This window comes from Serinus canaria, chromosome 20 (genome assembly GCF_022539315.1).
Source record: "Serinus canaria isolate serCan28SL12 chromosome 20, serCan2020, whole genome shotgun sequence".
In the NCBI taxonomy this organism is placed as follows: domain Eukaryota; kingdom Metazoa; phylum Chordata; class Aves; order Passeriformes; family Fringillidae; genus Serinus; species Serinus canaria.
The window spans coordinates 14,546,126-14,568,491 of record NC_066333.1 but is presented as its reverse complement, the minus strand read 5'-3'; the positions used below and the strand labels follow the sequence as shown (position 1 = coordinate 14,568,491).

Genomic DNA, 22,366 nt, shown 5'->3' with positions numbered 1-22,366 from the left:
TAAAGATGGCAGATTTAGATCCTTATTACATTCTCTTAAGATTTCCCTTATTTTGCTTTGAATAGGATCGCATCTCTAGAAAGGACAGAAGCTGCCATCACAGAAGGAGCAGATAGCAGACAGGTTTAGCCCTCACTCACCTCTGCATCCCGGTGGCGCACATAGTGATCTGGCAGGCTCCCAGCCGGTAGCAGAGCTCTGAGGATATGGGCAGCAGGCCAGCTCCTGATGAGGCACTGCTGGAACATCCTGACTGCACTGGCTTTGTACTAATGAAAGACTTCAGCAGCCTGCAAAGCTCATCCATTGCATTGATAGGGCGAATAAGCTAAACAAAGCAATACAAAAACAATCTGTAGCATATTAACACCAAGCTATAAAGTCTACAAGCTATTAATAAGTCTATATATAAAGTCTAAAGCTATTTACAAGTCTTTATACTATTGTCTAAGCACAATATTCTACACGAGTGTAACTGCCACACAGTAACAACTATTTACAGTATTTATGAACTTTGGAAGTGGCAAAATAAAATTACTTTTGCTTGGGACAATTTTTCATCACAAATCTCACAGATTGTTTTCAATGTGTATTACAATTGCAAAGATGTTCCCTGCAGTAGCATTTTAATGCTTTACATGCACATATCCACATCACCCGCCCAGTCCTACATGTGAGATGCTGGGCAGCACTATTTTCTTGCTTTCTCTGCAACAAAGTGTACATAGTGAACAAAGTGTAACAAATTGCAAATTGAACATTTTTTGTTTTCATGCATCTGCGGGAGAGGAAAATGAGCCCATTCTGTCTGGCATCAGACACCATGTTTGGCAAGGGCAGGCAGGGTCACACAGAGTCTCCTTAGAGCTGCAGTGAAGGGGATTTGTGTCTACCCAGATTCTGAATATTTTCTTCTCAACAAAAGAACCATAGCCAAGCTTCAGAGAAATTCAGATCCCCCCTTTAAGGTCAGGAATATTTTAAAATGTCTGTTCGTGTTTGTATAGATCTGCCACACAGGTATCCCACAAATGGAATTTTAGAGATAAAAATAATGAAATAATTATTTATAATTAAATAATACTTCCATGAGATAATTTATTGCAGAAATAAGTGCAGAAACAATACCTGGTCAATCTTCACTGCAGTAGTATTGGAATCAGTGGGCAAGTTTGATCTTTCTAGGTAAAATGTCCTGCAAAAAGGCCAGCAGGTACTACATTAGTTGGGTTTGTCCCACTTCAAGCACATATATGTATACTATCTTGTATAAAACAGCTGAGAAGGCTATGCTAAAAATCTTGCACTTTAAGATCTGCTTCCTTATTGAACCATTGAGATTGCAGTAATTTAGAGAGTCTGTACTAACATATTCCAAATCCCCATTAAGAACAATATCATTCTAGCTCTGCACAAAATTCTAAGGCCAAATCTGAATTCCTTCTCAATGGGCTAAACTATTGGGAAAAAAATTACTAAGTTTCCCACACAATGAGGACCTCCAAAAATCCTATTTGTACAAAAACCTTATCTGGAATAAAACATCTTTTTCATTAAATTTTAAGGCCCTTAATTAGGAGTGCTCTGAAATTTTCAATGTCTTTTGAGGCAAAGCAGAAGTACAAAATACCTGAGTTTACGGTAGTATTGCTGTACTTTTTCGAGTGAAACACCATTAATTTGCTGTGGGAGTTCTTCTAGAGATGAACCAGCTGGTTGTGATTGCCCCTCTGTATTCTCCAGAGCTGAAGAAGAAAACACTTTACTAAAGCTATGTTTTTAATGTTTTTTTTAAATTCATTTATTTATCTCTGTATCACCTCATTGCTCAGCAGATGACTGTTGGATCATGTCAAGGCTGATTCTGTCAGTCTATAAATTTAATGCTTTCCCCAGTATGGGAGTACAGTGGTAGTATCACAGAGATGAGCTTCTCAGAAAGCAGTTCTGTCTGACAGCAATAACTCCCCATTGGTGGTCCCTTGAAAGAAATTTCCTGTGTTGGGTTTTAGTGTGAATATTTGCTTATTAAGGTGATTTCCAGCTCAGACAATTCTGTCACAGTGTTCACTTTTTAAAACACTTCTCTGTAGCCTAGGCACATCTCTTGATCCTACATGAGATCAAACTATCCATGTAGTCCAGTATAATGTCTCTGTGGCTGAGGCATAAAAAAGCCCCAAACAAGCACATTTTGTTCTCATCACTGTGTCTAATTCTAAAGTCTAGCACTCCCCCAGGGCTTCCTAAAATAGAAATATCTGCTTCCTAAGTGAGTCTGGAGGTCTCAGCTGCTTTTTTAAGAGCTTCATGGTCATTTTTTATTTTTAATCTTTCAAAATCAGTAGTTAGCTTATTTTTCTCAAGAAAGCTTTTTATAGATACCTTTTGTAAAGAGCACTGTGTGCAATTTCAAGGTTCCCCCATTCTGAAACCGTGCAGGCAGTTTGGAGAAGTAGTAGCTGTCAAGATAAAAGATAACCTTCAAGGCCTGACGACTTCCTTCGATGTGGTAGACGACATGAGTATCTAGGGAAATAAAGATGAAACACTTGCTGCTTTAGCACAGCAGAAGAACTGTGAAACCACTGCTATTTGAGTTTGTTAGGTTATCTAACGACATATCACATGACCATAAGGTGAATAAGGGAGAGCCTTTATGGAGAGAATGCAGGCTCTAAAATCTTGAAAGACCACAGTGTGACCTAGTATGATGTTTTATCCAAATACAATAAATATGGTTAATAATTAGAATCCCAATTTTTTTTTCATGGCATTTCATATCCAGTAGACATGAAGAGAGAGATCTGGCAGGGTAAGAAACTGGACATAGAAAAGCTGGGAATTCACCACAGGGAGCGTGGTGCTAATTCCCTGTCATATCTCCTCCCCCTGCACAGAATCACATAAATGAGGCACAGCTATACAGCACAGAACAAGCACCACCATTGCATCATGTCAGTCCTGCTTTGGAGGCTGTGTGCTTGCAGGGGAAGCTGAGGGAATACAGCAGTGCCTCAGAGACCCAGTGCTCTTTAGGTGTGACATGGTCTCTTAAATTTACAATCATAGAGGATATTAGTTCACAGAACATACAAAAAATAAAAGTGCCTAAAAGAAACTGGGAATACTCACTTGCTACAAGACTTTCATCCAGCTGCTTGAAAAAAAAAGCAACTTTGTCTAGTTCAGCCAGAGTAACCTGGATGTCTTCCAGCATGGTGCGCTCCTCCTTCTGTAGGGCGAGGAAACAGATACAAATAGGTTATTATCTGCCAGAAGATGAGCGACAGGAAGGTACTGTTGTTATGGGCATGTTTTGGTTCAGGACACTTAAAGCAGAGTGCAGAGCCTTCCATTAGTTCCATCCCAGCCAGGAAATCACTAACAGCTTTTTAACTCTGTGATACCACTACAACCACCCTTTGCTAAGATGTCATTTGATGTGAGTCATGGAGTAGAGGGGGTTAAAAACAGAGTAAGTTTGAAGGGATCTCTTTCTCCAAACTTCACAAATGTGAAGAACAGCTGATCAGTTACTGCAAAATAAATACTGATACCTTCTATGCAATGCAAACAAATAGCAGTTACACACATAGATAGTTTGGACTGTATTTTATAAAAAATCTCCACACTCAATCTACAATGTCTACAAAGCAGGGGAAAAAAACCTCCATTCTCTATAATATTAGAGCTACTTGTTTGTTTGATGCATCTCTTTTCTTAGCATTTTTAGAGTTTCAGCAGCTGATCTCCTGTAGCTGTGGCTCATCTGTTCATTAGCTGCAAATTAACTATGCAAGCATGGCTCTTCTCCTTAGACAAGGTGCCTCAAGCCCCAGCACCACAGACTTCTCACCACAGAGAGAGACTGAACTCTATCTGTTCGTCTGAACTCCCGCAATACTCAGAACTTCCTCACCCGTTTGGGAGATACGTGTCCTCACCAGAGGATGGCAGAGGACACTCATGCTACCAACAGCTGGGCACTAAAAAAGCTCACTAAATGCAGCAGCATTACTCCAAATATGAAGGCTGACTTGTTTTCTACAGTGTTCTAGTGTGACAATGGGTCCAGCATTTGTGAAGAGGCGAATATGACTAGAGAAGGAATATGGCACTTGGTTGTCAGCTGTGGAAATCTCCAGAGTTTGCAGTAGTGAGAGTCTGAATATGCTGCTGGAATGCAGGTAAGAGTTTCAACAGCTCTGGCTGTGCTGAGTGACACAGAATCACACAGGCAAATGTAAGCAGACCCAAGGATACCACAATTCTTATTCTTACCACGGTGGGGGAGAGAAGAGACTGGTAGTTCAGTAAGACTCCAGTGGCTGCTATCTGTTCCAGCCATTTTCTGCTGGCATCTCTGCTGCTCTCTTCATACTCCCCATTGTTGTTGTAACGATAGTTGAGGGCAGCCAGTAACTGCTCTGAAAAGGTGCAAACAGCAGCCACAAGAGACTGACAGAAGATGGAATCACGTCTCAGTTGTAGCTCAGTATCTGTCAGAGAAGGGGAGAGAAGCATAAAGAAGTCATGAATACACTCATCTTCCTTCTCATTGCCAACAAAGTAGGTTTTGTGTGTGTGTGTGTGTGCACGCGCACATAATGTCTGGCTCCCGCTGTAGCTTTGCAATGACTTCACAGATAACCTCTCCTTGCTGCGTGAGCTGGGTGGATAAATAAAGACAGCACAGCTGGCACATGCACATGTTGTGAAATTTTCTAGTCCAACTGACTGTTCATTACTCCCTCTGCCATCTGCATGCTCCTGACTGGAAAGAAACTAACTATTGGAAAGTAACTAACTCCTTAGTTACAGCCATATCTGGATTGATTCCCTTCTTTTTACACTTACAGGAGCAAGAGAATTATTGAAAGAAGGTCTCTGCCATTACTTCTCTCCTGGGCGATTAGAATTAATCTTTCCCCATCTATCTGTATTTTTCGGGCTTCCCATATGCCTAATGCATTAACTGGGCCCATCCATACAGTACCAATTGGTTTGTTTCTTGGGAGAATTTCCCCTATGTTAATTTTGCTTCCAGTGTGCCTGCCAGGCAGCCACATGCTGGTCAAATCAATCTTGTCATGCTTCAGGGAATTGCAGGCCAGAGAGGCACATGAATAAATAAAGAGTTACTTCCCAGGCACCCCCAGGCCCTCCAGCAGGCTCTGCAGTGCTGCAGCAGCCTCTCATTGGCAAGGCACTGCTCCCAAGGGAAAGAAGCTGAAGTCATCACTCAGAGGCTTCGAAGGTCTGGATTATTTTTATAAGCACTGAACACAATAGACTGACTAACACACTCCAGGCCCTGGGCCATATTCTCAGCTTAAGGGCAGCCATCCTTTCCAGCAGATGTTCATGGAAATGCTGCAGGAGATGGGGCATCCATAGAGAGACTCTTTGGGAGACATTTTATCTGCTATCAAAACCCAGCCTGTGTGGTCAGTAGACTGGCACACAGCTCACTTTGGACAGACCCACAGACCAGCCCTGGCAGAAGCTGAGAGGTTAAGTTAGAGACATACAAATCTCTGATCTTCATTCTATGAAGATTTGAGAAACAAGTGTGGCACCAGTTTCCAGTTATGTATTACATTATTTCTAAACAAAAGGACTCCAAGTAAGTGCTACAATTACAAAAAGACTGTGCCCAGGCTCCTTGTAAAGACCTGTCCCTTGCTCTACACGCACAATGTTTGGTGTGTGGTAACAGGTTCCTGATGTCCCCAGCCTATTTGGGTTCTCCTTGCACATGTAAGGTCTTCATCTGTTCTTGGCTGTAATTTCAGTATGCCTGCTCTGTTTGGAATGATGACAGAGTCCATGGGCTCATAGAAGTTCTGCAATAGATCTAATTTTTGCTGCATGTTCTCACCACAGCAGGAAGGAGTAAAGGGAAGGAGGGCTCTCTTCCATCTGAGAATGAGGATTGTACGAAGGAAAAAATGAAGACAGAAAAACCCCGTCTTAGGGAATTCTTTGGTATGGTTTTTTTTGGTTAAAAACCACAATCTTAGGGACTTCCTGGGTATGTTATTTTGCAAAAAAATGAAAACCCGTTACCTGTGCATTTTAACAAGGCCAAAAGAAGCTGATTCTTCCCATCTAAAACAGTGAAGAAAAGAAATGCTGTAGTCAGCATAATACCAAGGTAGATGTGATTGCAGCTGGTTAACAGTTTCCTAACTCCCCCCAAATCCCTGGCACCTGCATGGCCATGTCTACTTACTCTGATAGCCCTCACCTGCACAGACATGTTCATGACAGAAAAAAACCAAGTGTAAAGCAAAGAATTTTACTAGCTACATGATCTGTTAACTACCATGAATTACTGGAAACAAATTGCATTTGCAGATGAATCCCTAAGGAGGTGATTGCTACCCAGTGCTTCACAATGATCTGTAAACATCAGTTTCATCTTCTGTTTCAGTTCAACCAGACTGCAGTGGTTTAGGATGCTGTAATATCTGATTAGAATTCACTTCACAGTTTGGAATATACCAAACATCTCTCTCTTCATTTTCTAAAAGGGTTTAAAAAGCACAGGAAGATAGATCACTCTGACATCAATCTGAATGGGCTGATGAAATAAAGTAAGGGGGGAAAAGTTCTTTGGAATTTCTGCACAGATGCCATTTTACCATAAAGTACCAGAACTCTGCAAACCATAACCTGCTCTACCTGATCCTCTCTAGAGCCCGGGACAGCCTTATTACAAAATGAGTTAAAATTATGAAATCAACTGCTAGATTTGATTAAGAACTCTTCTCCCTGAAGCTAGTGACAAATGTTTCCTTATTTACAGACCTTCCACATGTTTCTGTATGATGTCAACAAGGTTCTTGATGCGCAGTGGAAGGTTCCATGGATCTTCCTGAATGCTGGCTTGAATATTATTCCGGCACCTAACTGTGGTTTCTTCCTTCTGTTTAAATTCTAGAAAACATGGAGTGTGTTAGCCATTTAGGACATGCCACATAACTAAGAGTGGCTTAGGATTTATAATGTGAATATAGATAAAAGCAGATATGCAGTACCAATAGCAGTAACCGGAAATTCAATAGATCCTTTAAAAAAATTATGCCAAATAACTGGTCCTGGACAGGACCAGAAGTGCATTCCAATGTCCATCCATCACAAAAAGGTGTCTATGGTAGCTATTAAACAGACACTGTGGTCCAGGATTCCAGCTGAGTGTAGGCAGGGCTTGTCTGTTCCTCAGTGCCATCAGTTAACTAAAAGACTCTCTCAGGGTAATTAATCTACTTTTAAAAAATGAGATTCTGTTTAAGCAAAATAAAAGAAACGTCTCTTTATTTCTTCACTTAATTCCAACAGTGCATGGAAAGGCTAACAGATGCTCCTCAAGTACACAAATGTGAACATGTTCATAGAGATGAGTACATATAACAGAACTTCACAGGAGTTATTTCTGGAGTCAAGGGAAAAAAAAAAACCAGGAAGATATATCTAGTTCTAGAGTTTACGACAGTAACTAAAAACTAGAGCCTGTGAGAGGCTGGAGCTCTCACCTCCTACAGCACCTGAGGTATAGCAGGAGTAGTAGGGAATATTTCAGCTTTCAAGTGGGAAAGGAAATGCAGCAAATATTTAAATAATAAAATCCTGTGTATTTCAGGCAGAAAAGAAACATCCCGAGCCCTAAAAGACCATCAAGACCAAAGAGTCAGCACCCTCCCTGAAGAAAAAGAAAACATGGTATCATCTGTTTGCTCTCTATGGGAATCAGTTTTCAAGATAAGTGTTATATGAGGATGAATTTACTCTGGCAATCATCCATCTGAAGAAAAGCAGAGTAAATCATTAAGCAAACTGAGGTAGAACCTTTGGTGCCTTGGATGTTCAATGGTCAACCTGTCATCAGCTTATCAGAGCACTCCTTTGCCTTGAATCTGACTATCCCTACTTTGTACCCTTTCAAATATGCTCACAGCAAAGCAGGAATTTGGAAACTTGCGAAAGAGCTGTGAGAATTGAGCAGCATGTAACAAAAGAGGCTTCTGTGTGTTTCAGGAGGAATTCCCATGAAAATTACCTCTTTGAGATACAAAAATTTCAGTGGTCAGACATGGTACATGCCTAATGCACGACTGGGTAGGCTGCAGAGTTAAGGAACTCTGTGTGGCCATAGCACATGTGCTTTCACGTTAAGCTCTGAAGTCTTGGAAATCACATTATTAAATACAGTCAATCTATTTCTTTACCTTGCAAACTATGGTCCATGGGAAAGTGCTTGGTTTCCTCAAAGGCCTTATTTATTCCTGGTCCTTTCAGAAGTGCATTGATTGCATCAACCTACAATATAATATCAACATTTAATAACAGCATTTTTCACAATGATGATCTACATGCTGATGAGGTAAGAGAATAGCAACCAGCTCTCTGTGGTTACACATTATAAACACATCTGCACGCTAAACTTGTGAGAACCTTCTGAAATCTGCAAATGTGATCCATTTTCATCAGAGTACTAGAGGTTTGTCCTTTTTTTCATGAAAGCCTTTTTTCCCTTAGTCTTAAGCCTTAGGTAGGGCAAGTCAGTCTTGCTTAAATCACAAGGGAAATTTCATAACACAGATAAAAGTGTTATCAAACTGTCCTATAATATACTTGCTTACAGTGTACCCCAAAATCTCGACAGTATGCCTTCCTCAAAATATTATTTCATAACACAATTCGGTACTTAAAATTTCTTGATTGACATTGATAAAGAGAAAGCAATTCTCTGTAAGACTAAAGCTTTACATACCTGGTTAAAAAGGTGTTCCAGACAGCCATGAAGTTTGTCTTGCTTGTCTAGAGGTATTCTCATATCATTGGGAAGCTCATCTCCTAATACACGAGAAATGAAAAGCTTTGAACTTACTAACAAGATCTGTGATGAGGCATGGGCACACCTTCCCACTGGTGTGACATAAATAATGATTGCTGCTTTATCTCCAATTCTTAGGCCAAAATACTCATTATTTTCATATTATGCAAGTGTCCAATAACTAAAGAAACTTACCCCTGCCTAATACCTCTCCCATGTTCCAGTTTACTGTGGTTTATTAGAAAAAGGCAAATCTGTATCTTTATGTTCTTGTGATTAGTTTTGAAGAAACCATCACATACAAATTAAATATGCAAGTGCTTATAACCAGCAAAGGCTTCTCAGCACTGCTGAAGGCCCAGGCACAAGAAGGATGCCTGTGACCTGTGCACATACTCACCTGATCCCATCTCATCACTGCCCAGGTAAGAGCTGTTGCTCCTCACGCTGGTGTAGGACAACACGGAGTCCCGGTTACTGTTACACTCACTGCAAAGGGAGCACAGAGGGCACTGAGCAAAGGCTGTCCCCACACCCAGGCACCCACACTGCTACTCGGCTTTATCAGCACTGTTTCCCCAAGCCCAGCTCGGTGAAACTGAAATGACTCTAACTAATGGCATGCACAACAGCCATTAAGCAAGGACTCTGGAGCTGGGCTGTCACAGGATGCCTTCTTCTATTTCAGTTAACACTGAAGGCTTAATACATCAGCCTGCTTCTGCAAATAATGGAAACAGACATCTCCACTAAATGTTTGCTACCAATTCTCAGAGTATTACAGCATCCAAATCCAGCACATAGGGAGGCTGCAGTAGCACAGATAGCAGAGGTGGGAGAGAAAATTTACGGAATCTAAGCCACTGGAGAATCAGGGACTGCAGATCCTACAATGAAGTGGAGGAGTCAAGATGGCTCCACACCAATCTTGGCTCATGCACATCTGGAAAATTCTACAGTGAATCTCCTCTCTTTAAAGTTCACTTTAACTATTCTTACTGAAAGCAACCAAAAAGACTATGGATCTCAGGCTGTCCCCTTCCAATGAAGTGACAATGACAGTGGTTTTAATGGTACAAGCCCAAACAAAGCTTAAAAAATTCTCCACTGTCTCTGCCTCTGAAGTAAATTTTAACTGAGATGACAGAAAAATCTAAGAGCACCTGAAAGAACCCTAATTTGGATTCTTGCTGTCCTTTTTTAAATCTAGTATCAAAGAAACCTGTTTTTTCTCAGGAAGATTAATACTTATGGCAACTACTCTGCAATACAAATCCTTATGAATTACACTCCCAAAATGATCACAGAAAAAAGCCTTGTTGGCTACTGCAAACAAGATATTTTCTTATCTACAATAAGAGTTTGCTTGAGTTTGTAGCTAATCAATGCTATTTTAACTCAAAATCCATAAAAGCACGTTCCCCCTCAAGTAACTACTATCTGTAATATACGCCTAATTCTCTGCCTCTGTCTAATACAGATAAGACAGAATAATGTTTCTCAAACATTTCTCAAACAAATGTGTAGAATTCTGGAACAAGTGACAAGCCCAGGGAGACTGTTTGTGCTGTCACCTTGTTACCCAGAATAAATTAGCCTCAATTAGAGAAGTTTAAGCTATAGGGATGCCCTATTAACAGTGGAAGAAATAAAGCACATTTCACTCAGAAAGCTCCAAAGCACATGTCCTGATTGAAATCTCACACAATAGAGATTCCCCAAATCTCAGCACTGCAAGTACTCATTCTACTTCTTTATTGACTTCGTATTTGCTGTCTTCTGAGGCGATCAATATTCAACCAGAAAAGACCCCAAGCAACCAATCTTACTGGCCCTGTCCTGAGCAAGGGACTGGACTGTGCAGACTCCAGAGACCCCTTCCAACACAAATTGTTCCCCTTCTGCCATTCTGGAGTCCTGCATCGGTGGCACCTATTGCTACTGGTACAAGTGCCCAAAAATAGCAAGTGAAGCATCAGGACTGCAGCGGGAACATTCCAGAGACAGGTCATTCATTCAGAGCTGGAGTCCTCCCAGCTCTATGGTCTTACTAGAAATGTAAAAATGGCCTATTAAGGATGTTAAATTGGAGTGATCAGACATGGCCACAATTTGTTATCCCAGATTCTGAAGCTGACTCCAAATGTTTCCCCCCATAATAGAGAGAATTGGGAGTGAGATTGCCTTTGGTAGCAAATATTCCTGGAGAACTAGCAGTCAATCATGTCCCAAAAAGATTTTGAGACACCTGAATAAACATTTCTGTTTGTGGTTTCAAAGGGCCATTAAAAATAAAAAACTCAATGTCCATTTCTGCTTCTCCGTGTCTTAGACTTTCAGGAAAATTGGCTGTAGAACCAAGTGTTAATACCAGCTATTATAAGACCAAGCAGTCTGAGAATTCTGCTGGACTTCTGTAGTTTCTGGCTGCAGGACACAAAGTCACACTAGACCGAATTATTTAATTTTATTCACTTTTCTAGATACCTTAGTATTTTGGCATTATTTTCAGGGAAGTATTTTTGCTGTGTATGTCTCCAGGGCAATAAATGTAATGAATACATCAGTGAAGTGAATACTACATAACTGACTGACTGGAAAACAACCTGTTTGTTGAATCCATACTGGAATGAGAACTTTGAAACACAGTACTAGTAAGGGACAAGTGACACAATCTTCAGACTGACCTGTAGGAGTCTCTGAAACTCATTGTGTCATGTCCAGAGTCTTCCTGGTCCTCCTCAGAAACTTTGAAACAGACCTTCTTGATCCCACCATGCTCAGCTTTGTCAGGATCACTTTCTTCTGTTCCCAGGGAAGGTGAGGATGTGTCCTCAGTAGATGGTGGCTCACAGGCACCAGCTTCTGTAGGTTCTGTTATGGTGGACAAAAGTCTGCAGAAGCACAACACAGAGCTCTCAGTCCCACAAATGAACCGCAACAACTAAGGCTAAATGCAGCTATGTGAAACCAGAGCTACCTTTGTGAGCACTTTACAAAGGCTACTACTCAACATCTGATCTGAACATGCTCTCACTTGGAGGCCATTCCCCCTTGTTCTGTCACTCCAGGCCCTTGTAAAGAGTCTCTCTTCATCTTTCTTCCAGGCTCCCATCAGGTACTGGGAGACGGCAAGAACGTCACCCCGAAGCCTCTTCTCCAGCCTAAGAATCCCAGTTCTCTCAGCCTTTTCCCACAGCAGAGCTGCTCTGTCCCTCTGATCATCTCCACGGACTCCTCTGGATTGTCTCCTACATCCTTCCTGAGCTGGGCACTCCAGAGCTGGAAGTAGCTCTGCAGGTAGGGTCTCACCTGAGCAGGGCAGAGGGGCAGATTCCCCCTGGCTTCACCTGCTGCCCACACTGTGGGGCTGAGCCCAGGACACAGATGGCCCAGGACTGAATGATGCTGTCGGTGCACTCTGATGACTTATGTCCAGCCTCTCAGCCACCAGCACTCCCAAGTCCTTCTTGGCACATCTGCTTTCAGTCCCTTTATTCTCCAGCCTGTCCCGACTAGGTGCAGCACCTCGCACTTGGTCTTGTTAAACCTCAGGAGATCCCCATGAATCCCAGTTCCCAGAAGGTCCTGTTTCCACAGGTACTCTACCTCTATACAGTGTAACTTAATCACTGTAACCATGGTGGCCTGAAAGTCCTCACTTTCTTCCTCCAAGGCACTGGATTTCTCCTCCTCAGCTCACTGGCTATACCCAGTGGCCACCACCCTTCTGTATACATGTTTAAAACAAGGGTCTATATGCTTTCCACATGAAGTTTTGGTCATGTGTTGCTTTTGGCAGCACATGACCAAATTTTTTTTCCATTGGCTGGTATGGGACTTTGTGCAGAACACAAAGCTGATAATACAGAGATGGTCTTGTAACTGCTGAGCTAACACAGAACCAAGGCCTTTTCGGCCCCTCGTAGAGCCACACTGGGGAGGGGGCTGGGGTGTGTGGGAGACTGGGAGAAGACACAGCCAGGACAGGTGACCCCAGCTGACCCAAGGGATATTTCAGATCGTGTGACACCATGCTCAGCACATGAAGTGTGTGGAAAAGGAGGAAAGAGGGGATATTTGGAGTAATGGTGTCTGTCTTTCCAAGTCACCACTGCACAGGATGGGACCCTACTCTCCTGAAGGCAGCTGAACACCTGCCTGCCCACAGGAAGCAGTAAATGAATCCCTGGTTTTCCTTTGTTTGCATGCAGCTTTTACTTCAGCTGTTGAATTGTCTTAATTTCAACCCTCATATCTGCCTTATGACAGACAAAATCTCACAGGCTCTTGACAACACCTAGATTCTTATTCTGGAATATACAGTGGGTAAAACAGCGGCTGTCAAATTCAGATAGACTTTTAGAAGCAAAAGACAATAATACAAACACTAGTGGATCTGCCCAGGAGTAGATTTGACACAACCAGTGAGGACTTGTCATTCAAGGGCAGGTGTGAAGACAGCTGGGGCCAACAGCACAATGTGCTTTTGGAGGTTACTACCTCAATATTATAAGGATTTCTTCCCCCAGTGCATAGGATTTTGTACTCACTTATTTATCTGAATGACATACTGCTTCATTTCCTTCACTGCAATGTCTAGTTTGTTAAAAAGATGCAAGTAGGAGTCCTGCATCTCCCAATCTTCCTGTTTCAGCAGAAAACTGAGTCCCCTTTCTTCCCAAATTGTTCCTCCATTCTGCTGGCCAAAGCTACCATCAGGATCTCCATCTTCTGGGACTGGACATCTCCAAGATGGTGCAGCCATAGTGGCGATGCAATGCTGAGTATATGAGACTGGATTTAAGGTACCTACTAAACATTAAAGGATCTAGTTAGTATAGCTCTCATGATTTTCTCCACTCCATCCTAGTGATGATCATTTAGGGTGAGGGGAGTTCTGACAGGAAAAACTAAAATTTTACAAAACTGTTTTATGTAATTACATTATATGACAAAATCACTCTGGAAAAATACCCAAAGAAGTTGGGCTTTTTTCCTGTCATGCTAATTAGATATTTTGAATTTACTGCAGTTCAGAAACTGGCTAGATTACAGAAGTAAAGACCTATGTCCACATGTATACTCATACAGAAAACTTAGAGAAGCTCTCTAAAACAAAGCTCTCTAAAAGCATTTGTTGAAAAGTTAATGAAATTGGGTTCTCAGTAATCAGTCTATGCTATTATTTGAGCTCTATAGACATTTACACTTACACACACACATTCATATAAAGGAGAAGGATTCTGTCCTTACAGAAGATAAATTAATTATATTTCATATAGAATTGCTGATGGTTTTGGTGCAGTACTTTGCTACCTACCTTAGCTCATATTAAAAATTCTACTGCCCAAGCAAGCAGGGGTCCTTTACAAACCTCAATTTGAATAATCAATGGCATTGTTCAGGAAGTTGGTTAGTCTATAGTTCCCTCTTCCAAACATTCCTGCACTCTGACCTTCACAAGGCAATGAATCAGAAGCATGTTACGTCAGATCATGATAAAAAAAATGTTGGAACTCAAATAACCAGATTGTAGAGAAATGCTGCATAGCAGCCATTTATCAGAAAATAGATCCCCTGACATAGTAGAGACTTTCAATTCCACTGCATGGAATTTACTTAGTAATGAGAGTAGAAAGCAGCACTACAATGTGATGGACTTCAGTTTTCTCCCTGAATGAAGCACTAGCATTGCCATCAGCCCCTGCTCACTTTTAGTCAGCAAGTCACCTCTACTAAGGGTAACAGCACACTGGCCACGTAACTACCATGAGATCATTCCCAAACAGTTCATCTAGCAAAAACATGGCACCTGAAGCCCCTTTATGCTTGAAGCCATTACTTTTTCACAACACAAGAAGGCTGCCATTTAACTGTAAAATTTTAAGGAGCAAGAAAGGGTACTGGCAAGACTATGTTTCCTTGGAACTTATATTTGACCCTGCTGAGCAGTGGAAAAACACAGTCTTTTATTTTACACAGATCAAATCAGTATGATTTGGAAGTTAATTATCACCTTGCTCTGGATCAAGACCAATAATAGAAGGTTTCCGTCCAATGCGAATGCTGAACGATCTCCCTGCTGAGGTAGTGCTTTTGGGGTATGATACCTCCATGAGGTTAATATGGCAGTTGGTGGGGCAGAAATCCATGCTGTTGAGGGAATGAGGTTCCATAACGGCTTGTTTGAAGGCTGGGCTCACCTTTGTTTTCAATTCATCTGCAAACTGAGAGAAATAGAGTAGGTGTGTGCTACTGCACCTTCAAAAAAATTTGAAGCAATATAGACAATTCTTTTCCTCTTCCTGCCGCCTATTCCAGAAATCCAGCAATTCAGATTTCTGCTGCAGCTGGAATAACACATTAAAAAAAAAAAAAGCTCATAAAACAACATAGGAAAACAATTAGCTATACCTCCTAGCACTCCCTTTTCAAGCAGCTCAGGTACCTGCACAACAAAAGCACATACACTTTGTTTGTTTACAGCATGATACACTGTAGTTGCATTCATGTTAAATAAGACATGCATCAATCTGTTCTCATATTTATTCATTAATACAGCGGAAACTAACCTGCAATAATATGTCTTAACCCACAGCTCTAACAAGCAGAAAGGAGTGATTTACAGACAAGGTATTTTCACTCAAAACTTGCAATTTCAGTAACTTGCAGAGCTGTTCTCATGCCTCCAGGATACCCACCTCAGAAACAGTTTAGATTCACTAATAAAGAATACTAAGACCCACTTAGCACAATGAAGTATTGTTTCAAGACTTCACCAATAACTAGTAGTGTTGTACCTCTTGGTAGCTCGTGAGCCTCCTGCTAATGCTTTCCAGCTTAGTGTCACAGATTTGCCGGAATTCATACTGGGGCATGGTGGCCACAGCACCGCTTAGGGATATGAGTCTTTCGCAGTTCCTTACGAAATTACTGTCCTCTGCAGCAAAGGCCTCTAAAATCTAAACAAAAAGACAGTATGTCAATGGTATGAGTCCTGGCAGGGAGGGAAAACACAGTTTTCTTCCACTCAGTGAGAGGCAAAGCCCCATGGTTGAATAAAGCTGCTTCCAGAACAAGCTGCCTTTATTACTGCCTGAGAACCACTAATGTGTCTAATAGTCAGCATCATCTACCATTCCTTCAAAATGTTTAGAATCATGGAAGTGGATCAAAATATCCACTGTCCAAGTTACCTGCTCTAGCATGCTTCCATGAGACATAACAGTAACTTTACTGGGATGTGACAAACATTCACTATTAGCTCGTTTTTGCCAGAGATGACTCAGCACTCTCTGCTGCTTTCCAGTAGCAGCAGTTCTACTCAATTCCTGTAGCAACCCATCCAGCTTCTCAGGTGGGAAAAAGTTACTTTATTTTCTTGCAAGGTAAAGCAAATTCCTGCCTGAAAAGATTCATCTTAAATATCAGCAGAGTGTATGTTACCAGGCAGATAAACGCAAGAATTCCACAGCTCCCCTCCATCTGCCTCAACAGCTGAAGTCCTGGAAGCACTTGCTGATTAATCATACCAAACAAGCTATTGTAACTCATTCTAATGAATAAAACTCTAAGCAGGGCTGAGAAGACCAATGTCAACCTCAACTGAAGAGCCAAGCCCACAGAAGCCAATAATAAGCTATATTATTGGTTTCCCATTCTGTTTAGGCAAAAGCTGACCATGTATGGTTTTCCATACCTTCGCAGTGAGAATGAAGCAACCTTTTGGTTCCACAATTTTCTCCAGGACAAAGGATTTGATTCCTGCACTGCTAACATATTCATATACCACCCCGTGCTCCAGGTGGGTGTTGTCCACAGTCAGGCTGATGAGAGGGGTTTCTTCAGCAATGACCACTGGAGAAATTACAGTCTGTGATGTCTGGGCTGGAACCAAAGTAAGTCATTAGAGGCGTCTGGCAGCACATGTGAACACAGGCCTGCCCAGGCAAGAGAAACCTGCTGAGAAGAATACTGAATGCAGAGACACAACCTTTGGCTCAAAGAATGTCTTGAACTATGTGATGCTGGAGACTGAGAGAATATTCTTAGGAAGACATTCGCTGTTGGGCATTAATGGAGACAGAGTTTTAGATAATACACATGCTCCAATCCCCATTCTGATGTTCTTCCATGTATGTGTACACATATCCACACTCAGGACACTACTTCTACTTCTGTTTGCGGATCCCAGCAGAAGCTTATAAGGGAAGGGAAGTATGTTAATCTGAGTCCTGTTGTCTGCAGTAACTCTCTGGAAGACTGAGATGTGATGTAGGGATGTGGTGAGGAGAAAACACTTTTTACACAAAGCAGTTCTATTGTCACTAGAGACCAGATTCAAGTTCCAGTCAAATTGAGATTTACCAGGGAGTTGCTCACACACTTCTACCAGGGCGCTGCTCCAGCTGTTCCACTGCTGGAACACTCTGTGACAGTGAAATTACCAGCATCACCAGACCTTGCATGGGATCCACACAGACGTGCATCTGTTCCTGGAGAAGTTGCCAATGGCATTCAAAGAGTCCAGGCTCAGTCCTTTGGATTAAATTTTGTTTAGTAGTCTCCCTTAACATCTACTTTTCTGAATAAACCCTCAGCATGAAAGTAGACCTGTTTCTTGAGCTATGCTTTCAAAAGTTGGAGGAAATTCACCCATACCTTCTCCTGAAACAATGGCAACATGCCTTGAAGACTTGCTCCAGATCAAAGTAATTTAATATCCTAATCTCAAATCAAAAATAACAGAAAATACAGATTATTCTAGGTGGAGTTAGTTGCAGACTCTCCATCAGCTACTGCTCATAAATGCATGGTTTGCAGGGGCTACCAAAAGATTATAAAAATGCTGAGTATCTTCATTCCCATAACTGGCTGTCTTGTAGAGAAGGAAGAGTCAAAGGGGCACAATTTTTATGTGCATCTCAATTTTTTCTTCCTCTGAATAAACTGCAGCAAAGAAATATGTCCTCTGGCAGACCTCATTCAATTACAAAGCTTTGCTAAGACAAGAGATATTCTACAATAATAATTATACTTTATATTTCTACTGTGGTTTTACTTCTGAAAGCCCCTGAATTGTCCCTAGGTTTTCTTCTCCCATGAGAATCTTTACCTGATTCCTGTTGGCTGCTTTGAAGGGGTTCCAATTCTGCATGTCCTTCTAGCGCAGAGTTGACTCTGATGGAACCCAGGTGACTGCCATTTAAACATGCAGGGGATGCTGCTTGCTGAACTCTGTTCTCTTCAGCATCTTCATGTGTTCTGTACACCCACTGGTACAACCCCTTTCAAGAGATATAGCCTTCAGCTAGGACCTCAATGTACCCAATCTCCAAATATTTGGACTACAGAGGTGAATCTAGCCATCAATTCTATGTCTTCTAAGTAAGCTGAAATATCAATATTACCCCAGTTTTTCTCTGAACTTCAGAGAACATAAAATTTAGATCAATAGCTGGGTAAACTTCCATGGTTAGTAACAGTTAATAATTTTCAGTACTGTATGCACAAAATGGCTTTCATATTATTTGTAAGTGTTTTACAAATACGGGAAAATGGAATCGGGTCCCATCAGTGACAGCAGGACCCTGGCATAAAAGCAAATGAGTCAAAACAAATGTGTAGATGTTCTTTTTCTGAATATTTAGTGAGCATAAAAACCCAGGAATAGAGGAGGGCAGATGAAAGGCGGGAATTAATGTACTTCCTTTGAGGTTGTGTGTTCATACCAGTGCTTCCTGCTGCCTGGTCCTATAGGCTGTGAAGTGCTCCAGAACTTCCTTGTAATTTCCATGTGTTGCATTATTCCCATTAACTTTCAAAATACACTGCCCTGGATGAAGGCCTACGGCTGCAGCCTCAGAACCTGAAAAATAACAGGAGAGAAGGTAAACAGAAATGCCACCTGCCTATGGATGAGAATACTGGAAAGTTTGCAAAAGTTTTCTGGTTAGAAAAAGTAAGAAGAGCTGGGACAGTCCTGTCATGCCTGCATGTTTTCAGCAGTGCTGGCAAAACCAGCAATCTCCTAGGTCTAAATGTATTCGTGCTAGAAATTGATATTTCTGTGGGAAATTGTTTGGGATTCTTATATGGTTCTCTTTTAGCCTTATGGTTACATAGCTGCAGTCTTGCTTAAGTACAAACTGTTGTATTTGTTCCAGCCTCTTGCACCTGGAAGATGGAACACTTGCATATTACACAATTTGCTACACAAAAAGACTACGATGTCAAATGTAACTTGTCTTTTCCAGGCAAAATCCTGAAAAAGGACAATCTTCCTAGCTGCAACTTCCAGCTTGCACTCCAAACAGTGAAAAAGTTGTTGTAGGTGCTGCTATACATTGGTGTAATAAATGTGTGTCCCTGGGAACACCATTTGTGGGCGCTGCCTAAGGTAACTGCACTCAGCTGGAGACACACATTTGTTCTGAAGGAAGGAACTGCCTAAAAGGTTGTATTTCCTGCATCTGCTTAACATGAAGGTTAAAGTTGTGCTTTGCTTGTAGCTCAGGTAAATATGTCAGGCACAGAAGCAGTAAGTATCTCTGCCAAACTGTGTTTTCCCCTTTTAAAAAGATCAAGCTGAGCCTTTTGCCTCTGTCTTATACTGGCAATTTGTAGCAATATATGCCTGTGTAAAGGGAGAAGCAGTCTCCAAGTCTTATGTCATACTTTGTGATGTCCAGATTGTGTTATGACTTGTCTACCAACCTGCTGATCCTACAGCACCTTCAGAACCCAGACCCAAGTTGTGGATGACTACAGGTAAAAATACCGAGGAAGCCACAGACAGCATGACCTCTCAACTTTTTCTCAACCATCTCAGTTTTACTTTTTTTTTTTTCCCTGTGGGTTTTAAGCTTTACCTTAGTAGTCTCAGAAGAAACAAGAGAAGGGTCACTAAGCAAGTCCATTTCTAGCTTGCAAGAGCTAAAGTGATAATGCCTTCTAAAGAGTCCACAGTACTGTGCATTGCAGCATTCAAGTTTCTTCCACTGTGGAATTAAATTATTCCTTGTATTGTCTTGATGGGATTAGAGACGCAACACTCAGTTCACAAGAATAATACCATTTGTCTTAGAATCTATTTAGGTGACAAGCAACTTGAAGCAGGAAATCTGTTCTATGGTTATGTAAGTGTGATTCTTGTCTGTCAGAGGTTCTTGTCACTAAGTCACTAAATGTATCAGAATTTGTACAGAACAAGCTAGACAATGAAACCGGGATCTGTCTTAGTTGAAATATATATATATACACACATACACATCCACACACTTTGTATACACGTCTATCTCTTCAGCTGTACTTCCAAATTAAGTGTACCACAGAGCTTCTACTTACCTCTTCCTACTGCATGAACATATGGTGGTGCTGCTCCCCGGATCTGAAAGCAAAGCGCTTCAGGACAATCTGGGATTTTAATAATCCTGAAGATAAGTAATGGAGAAGAAAAAGCATGGTTTTCACTTAGGCTGCCAGAGTTCTGAGCAGTTCTTAACAGCATCCTTCCTTAGCATTCACAACTGGGTTTGGATGAAAGCAAGCATCGACAGTGTTTACAAATAAATAACAAATAAACAGACCCGAAGAAATATACTCAATCTTCAATCTCCAAGGCAGATGGGAGCTTTTATTTGTTAATTAAAATTTGGTACTTTTTAATTTATTACATCTTTAAGTGAAAAAACATTTGACAGAAACTTTCTAAGGCATTTATATTCATTTCCATTTCTGTGCAAACTTCAGTGCAGCTGTGCTGATCTATACCAGCAGAGCATTTTTTCCCACTAAAAATATTTAAAAAACCAAAACAGACTGGACAAGACATTCTGGACTAGAATTCAGCAACAAACCTTCACTGAGACTTTCAGTTCTATGGATTACAGAATCTAACAATACACAAGACACTAATAGGGCCAAGTCTCATTATAAGAAACAATAGTAGACTGAAAAACTGTAAGGGCTGATATTATCAGTCTCATCCAAAAATAAACCAAGCTTCAATGAGTGGAAATATTGTTCCCATGCACATAATAGAGTATGAGAAGCTTCACACTTGTGAAAGAATGACAATCCTTGCAATTAAATTTTGTTTGTAGACAAGGAAACCAAAAGTTATCTGTAATATAAAGAGAACACATGCCAACCTCTCCTAGCAGCCCAAGGGTCATCACTGAAAACAAGCCATGTCTCTTGTACCTCTCATTTCTGTCATGCTTTCCTATTGAGTGGCTTCTGCACAGCAAAGCGTTTACACAGGTTTCACCACAACTGTAGAAATACTACTTAGTAACTGACATTTCTCAATAATTTTTTCTCTCTGCCCATCTTGGCACTTACTCCTTTGCTTTGGTGGCTACCAGAAGCCTAAGTGGCCTTCGTGAGCAGAAGGACTGGGATAAGATGGTTTCCACTTCAGCAAACGGGCGTAGGAATACTAAATCCTCATTGATGGAATATATCTTTCTTCCTGCTTGCAGGCCAGCCATCTGCAAAGGGAACAAACACCATAGAGCACTTTGGATCACTAGCAGCAACTCCAAAAGGTCCAGCTTCAACGTTCAACTGTTCCCTGCTTACGGACATTTCTCGGATTACTTTCACATGGAATACCCTATAAGTAGTGTTGGTTCATCAAGTCGTTTGTCACTCCCCATTAAAGTCTTCTGCACTTACAGAAAACAAAGATAATTTACCAGTATCTTTAGAAATATGCCACTTCTACAGATGTGTCTTAGTTTGCAAAGGATAAATCTTACTACTTTTCTTCTACAAATTTTAAAGGAACTATTAAAATAGGAGACTATAAAAAAACAAGGGGTGGGGGGACACAACTGAAAGCTAGGGCCCCATGATAGAGTGGCTGTGATACCCAGTGAGACGCAAAGTGTGACTTCCCAAACCCTGGGCACAGGAGCTGTCGACAGTTTTCAGCCATCAGCCTTGCAAAACCAACCTATAGCCAGTCAGTAAATGTAACCTGGTTTGAAGTGGTGATAAGAACTGTCTCTGCTTCAAGTGAAGTACTAGCTCTTCATTAGCTTAAAAAGCCATTAGATTTAATCAGGAATACTGAAATAATTTCATTCTAACACAACTTCAGTTCAAAATTCCTTCCCAGGTGACATTTTTAACTTGCTAAAACCAATCTGTCCACTTCAGCTATTTCCACTAAGCAAGTAAGCTAGGAGTTATTTGTAGTCCAAAGGAGTAACCAACAAATTTTAATGCTGACATTCAAAAATTCTGTAATAGTTAATTAAAAGTTAATTAATTGTTAATTAAAAGTCCAGGAATTTTAATTAGAAGCTCTGTCTTGTATGCCACTGTGAAACCCAAGTCATTTAGTGACAAGTCATTTAGTCCTCTCTTATCTTCAGCAGTGTATCTGTGCCTTATTTTGGTAAATGGAAGATCACACTGTGTGATCCACATAAGAATTCTGTAGGGTTACATGGGTGATTAAGAAATACTCAGATCCTAAGACATTTGGGCCATCTATGTGCTTCAAAGAAA

General features: G+C 41.1%; 1 protein-coding gene and 1 long non-coding RNA gene across 4 annotated transcripts in view; one reads left to right on the top strand and one right to left on the bottom strand.

Annotated features, from left to right (window-relative positions):
* The window catches only part of LOC127060303 (uncharacterized), a 42,385-nt gene extending 20,589 nt beyond the window's left edge, over positions 1-21,796 (top strand). The window contains exons 2-3 of the long non-coding RNA XR_007779191.1: positions 11,950-12,142; positions 21,331-21,796. This is a non-coding gene — a long non-coding RNA (uncharacterized LOC127060303). The remainder of the gene's footprint in view (positions 1-11,949; positions 12,143-21,330) is intronic.
* Positions 1-22,366, bottom strand: part of PREX1 (phosphatidylinositol-3,4,5-trisphosphate dependent Rac exchange factor 1) — a 116,133-nt gene that overhangs the window by 4,839 nt on the left and 88,928 nt on the right. For 2 of the 3 annotated variants that reach the window (XM_050982097.1, XM_018917463.3), the window contains exons 18-37: positions 21,191-21,339; positions 20,192-20,277; positions 18,577-18,713; positions 17,961-18,132; positions 16,545-16,732; positions 15,646-15,807; positions 14,862-15,072; positions 13,396-13,657; positions 11,530-11,736; positions 9,243-9,331; positions 8,780-8,862; positions 8,235-8,325; positions 6,817-6,945; positions 6,073-6,114; positions 4,285-4,502; positions 3,136-3,235; positions 2,386-2,529; positions 1,631-1,745; positions 1,129-1,195; positions 141-328 (exon numbers count right to left, since the gene is read on the bottom strand). In XM_050982097.1, the coding sequence (XP_050838054.1) occupies positions 141-328; positions 1,129-1,195; positions 1,631-1,745; positions 2,386-2,529; positions 3,136-3,235; positions 4,285-4,502; positions 6,073-6,114; positions 6,817-6,945; positions 8,235-8,325; positions 8,780-8,862; positions 9,243-9,331; positions 11,530-11,736; positions 13,396-13,657; positions 14,862-15,072; positions 15,646-15,807; positions 16,545-16,732; positions 17,961-18,132; positions 18,577-18,713; positions 20,192-20,277; positions 21,191-21,339 (2,840 nt within the window). The remainder of the gene's footprint in view (positions 1-140; positions 329-1,128; positions 1,196-1,630; positions 1,746-2,385; positions 2,530-3,135; positions 3,236-4,284; positions 4,503-6,072; positions 6,115-6,816; positions 6,946-8,234; positions 8,326-8,779; positions 8,863-9,242; positions 9,332-11,529; positions 11,737-13,395; positions 13,658-14,861; positions 15,073-15,645; positions 15,808-16,544; positions 16,733-17,960; positions 18,133-18,576; positions 18,714-20,191; positions 20,278-21,190; positions 21,340-22,366) is intronic. The other variant, XM_050982096.1, reaches the window with a different exon arrangement.